Source organism: Protopterus annectens, chromosome 6.part0 (genome assembly GCF_019279795.1).
Source record: "Protopterus annectens isolate FY-2018-M chromosome 6.part0, PAN1.0, whole genome shotgun sequence".
Lineage (NCBI taxonomy): Eukaryota > Metazoa > Chordata > Ceratodontiformes > Protopteridae > Protopterus > Protopterus annectens.
Genome location: NC_056737.1, coordinates 624705820 through 624720964, shown reverse-complemented (window position 1 = coordinate 624720964; position 15145 = coordinate 624705820). Strand labels below are relative to the sequence as shown.

Below are 15145 nucleotides of genomic sequence, written 5' to 3'. Positions count from 1 at the left end.
AGACAATACCACGGTCATGTGGTATATAAACAAGCAGGGAGGCACTCATTCTTAACCCCCTCTGCAGACTAGCCATGACATTGTGAGACACAACATTGACTTACCAAGTACATCTGCAGGCACAATTCCTGCCAGGAAAGATAAATACTCTGGCAGATGAACTAAGTCGAAACCTCATGGATCCCCACGAGTGGAAATTGGATCCACAAGTATTCAACATGATAACAAGGAAATGGGGATGCCCGGACATAGACCTATTTGCCTCTCCTCACAACTGGCAACTAAAGAAATTCTGCACAAGGACTTATCACAGACAAGCATGGAAAGTGGATGCCCTATCTTTCAGCTGGAAAAACTTAACAGTATATGCCTCCACTGCCTCTCCTCCCCAAGGTACTCCTAAAGGTCAGACAAGAGAAGCCAAAAATGATACTGATTGCCCCAGACTGGCCCTGCCAGTACTGGTATCCAATCCGAAGGAACTTGTCTCAATGCCCAGCCTGGACCTTACCTCAAATACCTCACCTACTGTCCCAACAAAACAATCAGATCCTGCACAGCCAACTCAAAACCTTAAATCTGGCAGCATGGCGGATAATGTAGTCATACAAAACACACCTCTCACTAAAGCGGTGATGGATGTCATTTTGGAGGCCAGGAGGCCTAGTACTAGAAAATCTTATGCTGGAAAATGGAAGAGAGTCTGTGCCTGGAACCAGGCATAAGGAATTGGCACAGCAGTTCCAAATATTCCTCAGATTTTACAATACTTAACTGAGATGCTGGACAAAGGCCTATCTTTTTCATCAATTAAAATTCATGCCTCTGCCATTTCAGCTCATTACAATACAGAGCCACCAATCTTTTCTCATCCTTTGTTAAGGCAATACCTCAGAGGAGCCAAAAACTTAAGGCCTCCAAGGAGATCACCAGTACCTGCATGGGACCTCAATTATGTTTTGGAAAAACTCACTCTGCCCCCTTTTGAGCCAGCCGCTACAGCTGATATAAAGTTTTTATCTTGGAAAACAGCTCTGCTCCTAGCAATAACATCTGCAAGACGAGTCTCAGAGCTACAAGCACTCATGGCTGTAGAACCTTTTATCATTTTTTATCCAGACAGGGTTTCTCTGAGGACAAACCTGACATTTATGCCTAAAGTGGTGTCCAGTGTGGCCCTTAACCAAACTATTCATCTGCCTACTTTTTATCCAAACCCACAGAATAAGGGGGAGAGAATTCTGCATTCTTTGGACATACACAGACAGCTACGCTTCTACTTGAACAGAACCAAAGCTTTCAGGAAGGCTGAGCAACTACTAGTGGCATATGCTGCAGGATCACAAGGCAAGGCTATCTCAAAGCAGACTATTTCAAAGTGGATAGGCCACTGCATTCGTTTCTGCTATTCACAACATGGCAAGCCAGTGCTTAAGGGCATTAGGCCACATTAAACCAGAGCAGCAGCCACTTCAGCAGCCTTCCTCAGAGGAGTACCAACCAAAGACATTTTAGAGGCTGCTACCTGGAGTTCAGTGCACACCTTTACAAAGCACTATCATTTACCACTCTACTCTAAATCCAGGGCAGGCTTTGCCACTGCAGTTCTGCAGGGCCTTATAGCTGCACCTACTGCCATTTAGCTCCAGCTTCCCAACCATAGCTTTGGGATTTAACTCAAGTGTAATGACTGCAACAGTGAAACACGAAGAACATAGTACAGTTGTGTACACTTACCATAAATGTAGATGTTCAAGTGTATTCACTGTTGCAGTCCAGGTTACCCACCCATCATCCCCCATCTCTTCTTTGCTGGAACTTATCTGCACTTCTCTAATCTATACAACCTATGTGGTGTATTTGCTTGTAGATGAAGGTATAATACATTTTGGTGCATGCATTTTTTATTGGCATATTTTTAGCCTTCCTTTTTGGGGGCACCTGGCATCTGGGGCAAGAAAAACTGAAGAAAATGGCGTCGGCTGCATCTTTTATACCCCTGGCACACTGACGTCAGGGATGAGGCGACAGCAACCGACGCCGGACCTAAACTTTGGAATTCTGGCCAACTGAGGGTAGCCTGCCAGTAGGATAACCCAAGTGTAATGACTGCAACAGTGAATACACTCAAACATCTACATTTATGGTAAATGTACACAACTGTACTTTCTGTGTCTTGCCTTTTGGACTTTCAACTGCATTCAGAGTCTTCACCAAATGCCCAGCTCCAGTAATGGCCTTTTGCAGGACAAAAGGGATACAAATATTCTCATACCTGGGTGACATGCTTTTACAGGCTGCCAGCCAAAAAACACTCCTAACCCATATCCAGTTCATGGTGTCTCTCCTATAGGCTCTTGGGTTCCAAGTAAACCAAAGTCCAACCTTACACCTACCCAAGACATTGTGTTGTTAGGGTGCAGAATCTGCACAGACTTGATGGAGGCATACCTGCCCCCAGCAAAGGTGAGTTCTCTTAACAGAACACATGCAAGGGATTTTACATTCCTCTTATCTGACTGCAAGGTAGTACCTCAAGCTTCTAGGTTACATGACAGCTACCATTCCCATGTTACCTCTAGCTCGGTGACACTTGAGAAAGCTACAGCGATACGTACACTCTGTCTGCAAGCAGCACAACCACCCACTGGAGCACATTGTGCCCTTGCTTCCATGCCTAAAACAGGAGATCTTGTGGTGGTTAGCTCAGGTTTCATGGCTGTTTTAGATTTAGTGAAGGCTTTAATAGAGAAGGAGGAAGGCCTGAAGACCCCTTGAGAAATGGCAGGCCTGTTTAAATTCTGAGTTTCTCCACCAGGAGTGGCGTCGGTATCTGTAGTAGGAATGGGGGCCGAGGAGCCTGCGACCTTGGGTACTGAAGACACCGGTAATGCATTGTCATCGGTACTCAGGGGCTGCGTAGGCGCCTCGCTGAGTACTGGAGAACTGGTAGTCGGCCTTAGCATGGTATCAGTAGGTGGTGCGGACCTCGTATGCCGGTCCTTATCTTTGCGTTTTTTGCTCAAAACTGGAGTCGGAGTATCCGACGACATAATATAATTAATTTTTTTGCCAAAAAAGTGAAGGGTGAACTCCGCCCGATGCTTAATATTGCGTTTGTTGAATCTAGCACAAAAGCGGCAGGCCGAGACGTTGTGGTCTGGGCTTAAGCAAGGTATACAGTAAGAGTGGAAATCCTTATGCGGTATTTGCTTCCCACATGAAGTGCAGTTATTAACTTTGTCTGACATCGGTCTGAGGCAAGAAAAGTTTCCCCAGTTGGGTACTTAGCTTTCAAGAAGACTTCAGCTGAAATACTTTTGTAAATCTCAGGAGCTGGCCGACCGGCACTTGCGAACTGCTTCTGCTTCGGGCACCGCGCGGCAAGAAAGACTGAAGAAAATGTCGTCGGCTGCCTCTTTTATACCCCTGCCGCACTGATGTCAGGGAGGAAGCGACGACAACCGACGCCGGACCTAGAATTTGGAATTCGGCCGACCGAGAACCCGCCTGACGGCAGGATAACCCATCTGTTATGACTGCAGCTGTATGAGCACTCGAACATCTACATTTATGGTAGGTACAAAACTGTACTTTCCCCTTACTCCTTCAATTTTCCAAGGGCAGTCACCACAAGTTACCCCACAGAGTGGACCTTCTCACACAGCACAAGGGATCTCTAATCCATCCACAGTGGCAGCTGTTACACCTTACCCTGTGGCGGATAGGCTTCTAATCCCATACAGACACATTTACAATGAGAACATGCTCAGTGTTCTGCAGGAGGCCAGTAAACCTAACACTAAAAAGTCATACCTGTCTAAATGGAAAAGGTTCATTACTTGGTGTCGAAATAAGCAGCTGGATCCACTTAACAGCGATATTCCCAAAGTGCTGTCTTATTTCTGTGAGTTACTTCAGACTGGCTTGGCCTACTCATCTAGTAACGCACATCTGTCTCCTATCTCTGCATGCCTACCCATGGATCCCCCTTGGCATCCAGACTCCATTCGAAGCTCTTCCTCAAAGGGATCCTGCATCTCAGATCCCCCCCCCCCACACCAGAAACCTGCCCTTCCTCCTTGGGATCTCAACTATGTGCTGGAGAAACTTACACTTCCACACTTTGAGCCTGCTGAGCAAGCTTCCCTAAAGCTCTGCACCTGGAAGACAGTCCTTCTAGTGGCTATCACTTCAGCCAGAAGGGTATCAGAGCTTCAGGAACTAATGACGGCACCTCCTTTTCTTGTCTTTCATATAGACAGGGTTACCCTCAGGACAAACCCCTCTTTCATGCCCAAGGTAGTCAATGACTTGTCTCTCAATCTGGCCATCCATTTACCCGTTTTTTACCCAAACCCACAAGGAAGAAGTGAAAGAATACTTCATTCCCTGGATATTCACAGACAAATTAGATTCTGCCTCCACAACACACAGTCTATCAGGAAGACTGGCCAACTTTTCATTTCTTTCCACCCTAGAGCACTAGGGAATGCTGTGTCCAAACAGATTATTTCAACTTTGATTTCCAAGGCCATTACCTTCTGCAACAAGCACCATGGTAAATCACTTCAGGGTACAGTAAAAGCCCACTCCACTAGAGCCATGGCATCCTCAGGGGCTTTCTTCAAGGGCCTGGACACCTCCTCTGTCCTTGAGGCAGCCACCTGGTCTTCAGGTCAGACCTTCACCAAGCACCACAAACTAGACCATATCTCTAGGTCCAGGGTAGGGTTTGCTAGGGTTATCCTGCATGGGTTCCTGGAATCTACTTCCATACCAACCACCCTTTCTCAGTGAGCTTTGGCATTTACCCATATGCAGAATACTGCGACATAGGAATAAAAGGACATAGAAAATTTCTATAAGAACTTACCATAAACATAGATGTCCTTCTCTTCCATGTTGCAGTATTCCTACCCCTCTTATCAGCTATGTTTTCCCTCTCTGGATGGCAATGACTTGGCATTACCCTATTAGGACAGGCTCTGACTGGGACCTTCAGTTCTGAGGACTGGTGCATGCTGACGCCACTTTTATGGCCCACGTACTCTCGCCTAGACCTGATGTCTCGTGCATGTAGGAGGGACCGGAAGCTTTTGGATATTGGCCATACGTACGCGAGACTAGAAGGGTAAACCCATATGCAGAATACTGCAACATGGAAGAGAAGGATGCCTTTGCTTCTGGTAAGTTCTTACACAACTTTTCTTTCTTATGTGCTTCCATTTTAGAAATTATGTTATCATTTTATCTTTCAGCACCCCTTTCTGTGTCAACCAAGTGTTTCAAGAACAGCAGCAGTTGAGTTATTGGACAAAGTTAATAATCCAGACCACCATCACAGTTACAGTGAAGCTGATGACGACGACATTGATGTAAGATATTTGAAATTTTTTTTTTTTGTTGTTGAAAAGTAGTATGTCATAATGGCTATTTAGTTCCATAATCTACCAAAATTAGTTTACGAGCTTATCCTGTAATTCATTTACCTCCTTGATTGCTTCTTAATTGCTCAGTTATATTCTGTTTTGTCTCAGTTGCGCTGTTGATTAATTAAATAATTCATTCATTCATTCACTCACTCATTTATGGATTGATTTGTTAGCTAGATTGATAAGCTGACTTTGCTGCCCTTTTTCAGATGAAATGCAGGCAGTTGAATAATTGAATAGTGTAATGTAAAGGCTGGACATATAGATGGTCATGATCACATTATTGACTGTGTGATTTTTATGAGTGATAGGATGAAGAGGACCAGAGGCATAGCTTTGGTGGGTAAAAGGAGCAGCCACACCCAAGATGCAAGGGTTAGTAGATGCGATTGACAGATGCTGATCAGTCAGTAGTGCAGTACAGGCATTTGTTTCTGAATGCTGGTTTGGAAATGAATGCCAGTAGTGATTTTGCAGTCGGGACTGAAGAGCATCAGCTCTTTGTGTGTGGCAACAATTTTAGCAGATGGCTACAGTTTTAAATATAAGAACTTGTTTGGCTTTTTTTTTCATCCTCAAGTAAGAGAGGACCCTCTCCCCTTTCTTCCACAACTTTAAGTTGAGGGGGTGCCAGAACAGAGTAGCTAGTTACAGTTATGAAGGGGATATTTAATATTGAGTTCAGATAAAGGAGTTAAATAGAAGAAGGGTAACTGAAAATGAAATGAGGAACTTGTTTATTTGAATTTATATAGCTCAGGGTTAAACTTGCAAAACATATTGAAAATTGAAAGAAGAGACTTTTCCATGTGTGCATCAGCAGGGAAAGTAATATTCAAGCACTTTAGAAGTAGACTGACAGCAAGAAGATGGGCCCGAATTATTTCAGCAAGAAGCGGCATTTAATTTTAGTAGTGATTTGTTGGTGACAAGCCTCCATAGTTCAGGGAAGTTGCTAGTGGCAAGGGATATTGTGCAAAATTGCATAGTGAAGAGATTAAATTACCTTATACTTTAGGGAGCTTGTGGTGTAGACTATCCATAGCAGTTGAGCCTTTTCAGGAAGTTTGTGAAGTAGTTGGTTGGCTTGTATTTTCAGATTTTCAGAACTGGAAAATGGATATTCCTTGGTAAAGTGCAAGTAGCCTGTCAGGTAAAACTCTTTAGTGTGATTGAGATGCAGTTTTCTACAGTTCAGATTTTTTTTCAATACTTTTATTAAATTATCCCTTGACATAGGCACACATACATTAATACAAAAGGAAACAAACCTTGTTTAACATTTTTTTTCATTTGCATGCATTACACATGGCATATGTTTTCTTTCTTTTTAACTGTCATCAGTCCAGCATTACATAATTTGCTCAATCCCTACCTTTCCTTAAACCTCACATCTCCTCTTGAACATTATTCTGCATGAATTGTTCCCATAAATTCCATTTGTTTGTATGTAATTTTCTTCTTCCCCTTTCTAAAGATCCTTCTTCCAATTCTTTTCTAGGTTCATAGGTAGGCTAGCTACCCTTGTGGCTCATTTTAAGCCCAGCCAATTTCCCTTTTTGTGCTTGAAATAATCTATCCCATTTAGTTATAGACTGACTTTACCATCCCATGGTAAGTAATTGCATATTACCCATAGTGAAGATAACTGGGATCATACCATACATAATTAGTGGGGACCCATGCCTGAAATAAAGCATTTAAGAGCTGCCTCTTTCCATTAGTAGTAGAGAAGGCAGTTCTGGGGTACGTTTTCTATTTCCCATCCATAAATCTAAAAGTTGTTTGAATATGGGCAGGGGTGAACTTTGTTTTATGGGGATGTGTAATCCAGAGCAGAGGTGTCCTCTGCCAGATACACTTGTCCCTCCAAACCCTTCTGTTGATATTGCAGAAGAGCTTTAGATCCCTAAACTGAGTATTTCTGTTGCTATTTGACTTGATGATGTGCAGTAAATCCATCAGTAATGTGTCAGAGGATGCCTTGTATCCCAGGCACAGTTTGCCTCTTTAACAGTCTGATGGATACCAAGTATAGTGATGGGACTTTGAGTCGCTCCATGTAGGACATGTTGTTTAGGCCTTGTATCCTGTTAATAAGTTCTCTTTGGATGTTCCGGTGTTGCATGTGCATGGGCATATACATGCCAAACAAGGCATTATATTCAGTGATTGGCACCCAGATCTGCTCTGAGTTACAGCACAAAGGCAGGAAAATTACATAACAACCTGATATTGCCAACATCCTGGCAGAGTGGTTCAGTGCTAACTTTACCCCCCTCTCACCCCCTAAAGGGCCCATATCTATACAGGAAGAATGCAGAGTCCCTGTAATCACAAGTATGCAGGTAAAAGCTGCACTCTCTAAAGCCAAAAACGCAGCATCCATGGGACCGGACAACATCCCACGCTGCGTTTTACACAAACTTCAGAACGAACTGGCTCCCCACTTAACCACCATGTTCAATAATAGCCTCGCCATCAGGCTTTGTGCCCACTGAATGGTGCACAGCAACAGTTATCCCACTCCACAAAGGGGGAAGCCACCGCTGATCCTGGGAACTATCGACCTATTAGTCTGATGAGCCTGGTCTGCAAGGCCATGGAACGTATCATCATGGAACTCGAACAAAGACATTGGTAATCTCCAAACTCTGGATCCCACCCAGTTCGGGATTGTGAAAGGCAGATCATGCCTCCTGAACCTGATCGACGTCTTTGAGGCAGTCACCAAAGCCATGGATGAGGGTAAGGTGATTCACACAGCCTATCTTGACCTCGCCAAGGTTTTCGACACCATCCCCCATTCTGGAATTATAGCTAAACTCACTAAACTAGGTATAAATCCCTACGTCACAAGATGGGTTGCCTAACTGGCTCACTGACCGAACCCACACTGTAAAAGTTGCAGACTCCAAATCTGACCTCAAGGCAGTGACAAGTGGAGTGCCACAGGGTTCCGTCCTGGGACCTCTCCTGTTTGGTATCTACTTATCTGAAGTACAGACTAACACAGAAGGCCTCTGGCTGATGAAGATCGCAGATGACTGCAAACTAGGAGCCATAGTCAAGTCCCCAAATGATGTGGACATCCTACAGAAGGGCCTCACTGAGACAGATGCCTGGTGTCAGAGCCATGGCCTCAAGCTCAATGCCAAAAAGTGCAGTGTCATCCCCTTTGGTAAAAACTCTATACCCATAACCTACCACATAGGCAGCAGTCTACTTAACACCGAATGCGTGATAAGAGACCTTGGGACCCAGGTGGACAGTAGTCTCTCCTTTGATAGTCACTTCGCCACAGTAGTCAGGAAGTCCTTCTACGTGGCACACCTCATCATATAAGGGTTCTCATCCAGGAAAAAAAGAGGTCATTGTTCCCCTCTATTCGTCACTCATTAGACCCATTATAGAGTACAACGCCCCTTTTGGAATGTACCTCACAAGACATCTACAGCAGCTGGAAAGGCCACAGAGGTACCTCACAAAGAGGATTACTGGCCTCAAACAAATGCCCTACACTGACCACCTCAAAAAACTCCAGCTTTACTCTGTAGCATATCGCCTACTCCGAGGTGATCTCTGCCTAACATATAAAGCTATGTCAAACCCAGAGCTGTTGGACATGCTACACCTAAAGAAATCCCAATCCCTCCAAGCTACACGCTCTAGAGACCTAAACATTGTCACCACAATAAACAGGACACGCTGGAGGGATAGATTCCTGTCCCAGAGACTTCCTGTATTCTGGAACAAGCTACCCATCTATGTCAAGCAAAGTTCTTCATTAGCACTCTTCAAGAGAAATCTTGATGAGTGGATGGGAAATAGAAGTGATCCCCAGGGTGTATTTCCTGTTTCTCTGCTGGACAGTGGCACAGGAAAATAACTTTCTTGGGTGGTGTAAGCTATGGTACCTTGCTGGCTAGGCTTACGTAGGCTCTTGGGCCGATAGCCTAGTAACCTACCTATGAATGCTGACTAAAGGAGTACATTGAAATTTATTTTTTTTTACAATATTTAGTACTTCAAATACAGATGGTTTAAACCTTGATTTCCATTTTCTAGTAATTGCTTTTTTGGCTGCCAACTCAATTAAACTTAACAAGACCTTATTGTGTCTAGGCAGTTCAGATCCTGTGTCCCAGCACAAAAGTATAATTTCTTTTTCCTGATGATATTACGACTAAGTTGATGGATGCCCCTCTAGATAATAAACACTTGTTTGGCAAAGCTGCTGCTGCTTTAAGTCCCTTCAGGATAAGGGCAAGGCTTTACAGGAACTTAGACATGTGTTTGTTTCTCCTGTGCCTAAAATTTTCAGAGAAATTACCCCAGTAAGCCAGCTTTTGTTCATAGTTAATCTGAATCTTTTATTAAGGGTAAAAATGGTGGCAAGTGGGCTCTTCCTGTGAAGGCCACTCAGACTTCTGTGCCTCAGAAGTCTCCTTTTCCTGATCAACCAAGTGCTGTCTGACTGTCCTATTCTTCCCAGACAGTTTCTTCATTCTCTTCACCCCTCTATTTTCCTCTCTCCATCTCCCTGTTTGGCTACAGATTGTCCAGGATTCCTGGGCTGTGTCCATTATCCACCAGGAGTATTTCATGGTCTGGAAATCCCTTCCTCTTTTTATGTGTATTCCTCAGCCCCCTCTAGAACAACTTTCAAGAGGTGCTTTGGGACCTTTTGATTCAGGGTGCTATTCAGGAAGTGCCTGTGTCCCAAAGGGGGGAAGAGGTTTTACTCCAGTATGTTTTTAATACCCAGGAAAGAGGGTACTTGGAGACAATTTTAGACCTGTCTTAAATAAAACAAACTTTTCTGAAGGTGCCTTCCTTTCGAAAGTTGTCCCTTTAGACTTTGTTCTCTCTTTTGCTTCCTCAGGCTTATATGTTGTCCCTGGATCTCAAGGATGCTTAACTCCATATTCTAATTCATCACCTTTTCAGGAAGTTTTTAAGTTTCTGTGTTGCTTCCTGGCACTTTCAGTTCTCTTCTTTGCCATTCAGCCTTTCTGCTGCCCCAAGGGTATTCACCAAATACCTTGCTCCTGTGATTGCTTTTTGCATGCTTCAGGGTATCGAAGTAATCCTTACTTGGACAAACTTCCATTTCAGGCATCCACTCCAGAGATCTTTTTGCAAAATCATTATTTTTCCATATCCCTTCTGCAAAGCCTGGGATTTACAATAAACTTCAAAAAAGTCTTTTCTGACTCCTTCTCAGGACCATGTTTTTCTAGGGTGCAGGATCCAGACTGTGCCTATGCTGGCATCCTTGCCTCCTCCCAAGGCCTTTACATTCATTTCTTTCTTTTAGACTCTTCTTCCACTGGCCTCTTTAAATTCCAGGGAATTTCTGAGATATCTGGGGTTCATGGCATCCACCATCCCTGTGCTCCCATTGGCCATACTGCACATGAGAAAGTTTCAGTAGTTTCTGAAGTCAGTTTAGCTTTAACATGCAAATCCGCTATACTTTATAGTTCCTCTTCTACCTTGTCTCAAGAAAAGAGTTTCACTGGTGGATTCAGCAGTTGTCTCTAAATCCAGGGCTCGCTTTTCATCCCTCTCTTCCATCTCAGGAGCTGTTCACAGATGCTTCAGATGTGGGATAGAGAGCAGCTTTTCGCTCCCTAAATACACAGGAGTTGTGGTCACCTCATTAACAGAAAGAGCACATCAGTGTCAAAGAGTTGTGAGAGCTCTTCTTCTGGACTTTCAGACTTTTCATCCTGTCTTCACCCCAGGACCTCTCAAGGTGTTTACAGACAATATCCTCCCCACACCCCCCTAAGTAGTATACCAACTCCGAGATTGCACTACAGTGGGGAAAAGGGCATACTCCTGATGATGGCCAACTAGTTTCATTCCCCGTGTGAAAATTCGTTGAAGTGAGCTTTTGCTCAAAAGGCTTCAATAAATAGATAATAACTAAAATTGACAGTTCGACTAAGTGAAGTAGACCCGTAAAGAAATGGAGGGGGGTGTCAAGATCTTTTCTTCTTTGCTGATTGGCACTCCTAGTGTGGGATCTTGCTATCTAGTAACAAGTGACTCTGCAAGCAGTTTACATTCCCCCAGGTCAAAACATTGTGGCAGTCACTTTGAGCAGGTCCTTAACTCAATCCCACGAATGGATGCTTCACAGAGATATGTTTCTGGCATTGTCCACCAGTGGGGTCCTCCTCAGATAAAACTTTTTGCCTCCTCTCTGAACAATCATCTTCCTCTTTTTTGTGCTTGAATCCCAGGTCCTCTGGTTTGGAAGGTGGATGCCTTATCTTTTTCTTGGAAGGGAATTTTCTTTACACTTTCCCTCCCCTTCCCCTCATTTCAGTAGTCCTGTTCGGAATTCAACAGGATCCTCCCAAAATCTTTCTGGTGACTCCCTCTTGGCCAAGATAGCATTGGTTCCTTCTTCTTCTGCATTTAGCCAAGGGCAGTCATCACAAGTTACCTCACAAGGTGAACCTGTTCACATAGGGCAAGGGATCTCTCGTCCATCCCCACCTCTCCACTCTTCAACTGACACTGTGGGTGATAGGATTTTGATTCTATATAGGCACCTTTTTCTGAGGGCATGCTTGTGGTCCTGCAGGAAGCCAGGAAACCCAATACTAGGAAATCCTACTTTTCCAAATGGAAGATGTTTTCTGTTAGATGTCTTTCTCATAACCTAGATCCACTTTCTGTGGTTGTTCCTTTTGGTGCTCTCTTATCTGTGTGAATTGCTTAATGCTGAGTTGGCTTATTCATCTATTAAGGCCCACTTATCAGCAGTCTCTGCTTGATTGCCTTTACCTCCTCCTTTAGCTTCCAGGTTTGAAGCTAAATAATTCCTTGAAGGCATCCTTCATATTAGATCTCCCAAGTGGCCTCTTCCTCCTCCCTGGGATCTTAATTTTGTTTTGGAAAAATTGACACAGGCTTCTTATGAGCCTGCAGTTTCAGCTTCTTGCAACATTGCTCTTGGAAGGCTGTACTTTTGTTAGCCCTTACTTCTATCAGACAGATGTCTGAGCTTCAAGCCATTATGGCTTGTCCTCCATTTTTGGTGTTTTATAAGGACAGGGTGTCCTTGCGTACTAATCCTTCTTTTATGCCCAAGGTGGTGAATGAGTTGTCCGTTAATCAGTCTATTCATTTGCCCGCTTTTTTCCTTTCTCTGCAATCTGCCAGTGAGAAGGTGCTGCACACATTGGATGTGCATAGAAAACTAACTCAGATTTTATTTGGCTAAGACTAATACTGTTAGAAATTCTGATCAGCTCTGTTTCCTTTCATCCTAGGTCCTTAGGATTAGCAGTGTCCAAGCAGACTATTTCTTGTTGCATCTCTAAAGCTATTTCTTTTTGTTATTCGGCCTTTCTTAATCTGTTAAGGCTCATTCTACTAGAGCTGTGGCCTCTTCCGGTGCCTTTTTTCAAGGGTTTGGATACTAACTCTTTTCTTGAGGCAGGTACTTGAACTTCTGTGCATACATTTACCAAACGCTACAAGTTGTATAGAATCTCTAGAGCTAGAGCTGGTTTTGTTAAGGGTTGTTCTTCATGGCTTCCTAGAGGGCTCTGCTGGTTCTTCCTCCCCCCTGTCTTCTTCCTGAGCTTTGGCACTGTCCATAGTGTAATAAATATTGCAACAGTGAAATGGAAGGACATAGTACGGTTGTGTAAAATCTTACCAAAACGTTAGATGTCCTTCTCTTCACTGTTGAAATTTTCACTCCCTCCCTCTGTCTCTTTTTCTCCTTGGACAAGTGTTCCTACTAGGGCACTCACTTCTGGGGATGGTATGTCTGGGCGTCGCCTTTATGTCTTACGCTACATGAGGAGCATATGAGTGATGTATGGCATACCTTAAAGCCCGGATGTTGGGCCGTCTGTGGCAGGAGATCAGGGGATCCCTAGTTTAATGAATACTGCAACAGTGAAGAGAAGGACATCTACCGTTATGTTAAGATCTTCACAACTGTATTTTATGGTAAGTTCTTACACAAATTTACTTTTCTTTGCAGGGTGGATAAATACCCTTTGAGGGGGGGGGGGCTTCCATTATAAAGCTGGTTTGTTTATTGTTACCAGCTTTTGCTGCTTGTTTTCACAAGGAAAGAGGCACCATTTTCAGCTTGGTCATGGAACAAACTATTAGTCCCACAGTTGGTCCTTCTGTCAGCCATAAAAAGAAAAATTTAAGCAAACAGTCCTTGCCACCAAACCAGGCTAGCAATTTGCCTCATCTGCAGGTGAGCGACTCTGCTGTGGCCATTTGTTGTACCTCAGACCACTCCTATTTTACCCTGGATCACTCTGGTGTACCACTGATAGTATGTACCAGGGGGGTTAGCAACGTCCTCTGTGGCTGTTTGGTCCCCTCAGTGGGTAAGGTAGAGCTACTGCTGTTAGCCTTGGGAAGGTGAACTGGGAAGGCTTTGTTTTTTTTGTCAGGATGTTGCTCCCATTTCTGGGGAAGCTGATGCTGCTTTTTATAACACTGTTGGCCCCATTTTTTCTGTCAAAACGAAAATAAATTCAGCACGTGTCTACTCCTCTTCATCTTTCAGTAGGAGTAATTTACTGGGTCTGGCTCAGGGTTTTATTCAGGCTATTGATCCATCTTATTAATTGCTTTCTGGTAAAAGAAAGAGTACTGCTCTTCCTGAAGAGATTCAAGATTGAGTATCTGGATAGGAAGTTGAAGGGACAGGTTTCAGGGTTTTCTCCTCAGTGTTTTGATTAAGACTTAGAAGAGAGCTCATTTTCTGATTCTTCTTTTGGAGGTTCTTCTCTCTCTGAGACCATTTCTAGATGGTGCCAGCATTCTCAGACAGTTCTGTGAGCTGTTACAGAATGAATTTCCTAAATCTTCTCCAGTTCTTCCAGTTTTGTCAGCTTTAGAGGATGCATGCGTCTCTGCCTTTATAGCAAGCCTGCTACTCCAAAAAGGCAGAACAGAGTAGAATGTGCAACTTTCTCAGTCTTTTAAGTTTTTATAGAATATTCCCAGGCCTGACCCAGCAGTTATAGCTTTAGTTAATTCTACTGCTGCTACGCAGTTAGTTAAATTTTTTCCTACTCTTTCTGGTAAAAATGAGAAAGATTATTGATGGGTATGAGAAAATAGTGTATGCTTCTGCAACTTTGATTTTCAGAATTTTGAACTGTCAGGCTCACATAGTAATGTTTGTTCTCATTAATTGTCGAAGTATGAGGAATATTTGGTCTGCAGCTTCTTCTTGCGAGGAGAAATATATTTAAAATTATTTTGTTTCTTTTATTGTGCTAGTCAGTGCTATCTGTTTACAGTGTGTGTATACAAATCCATTGATACTTCTTCCGGGGGTATGACCTCTGGCACTGTTTTGAGGAAGTTGCCTGGCTGTATTCTCAGAACCTTCCAAGAAGATGTGACTAATGAGATTTTAAATTCTCCTTTCGCCAGAGTTTCACTTTTTGTTTCCTTTGCAGCAGAGGTGATCAAAAAGTATGATGAAAGGGTTAAGATAATTCAGGGAATCTCTTTTAAGATTTTTCTGCCCTTCTTTTTTCACATTTTCTGAGGGATTCTCTAATCCTTCATCCAGTTTTGGCAAAATGTCAAGGTTTTCCAAACAGGATTTAGGAACCCCACAAGTAGGGTTGCCACCTTTCGTCATGGCTAAAACCGGAGTAAATAACCCCGCCCATCCCACCTCCTCCCACCCACATTCC

At 43.5% G+C, this 15145-nt stretch overlaps 1 protein-coding gene across 3 annotated transcripts in view; it reads left to right on the top strand.

The window, feature by feature from the left end:
* The window catches only part of MAP4K5 (mitogen-activated protein kinase kinase kinase kinase 5), a 2873315-nt gene that overhangs the window by 1307405 nt on the left and 1550765 nt on the right, over positions 1-15145 (top strand). For all 3 annotated transcript variants that reach the window (XM_044074300.1, XM_044074299.1, XM_044074298.1), the window contains exon 12: positions 5262-5378. In XM_044074300.1, the coding sequence (XP_043930235.1) occupies positions 5262-5378 (117 nt within the window). The remainder of the gene's footprint in view (positions 1-5261; positions 5379-15145) is intronic.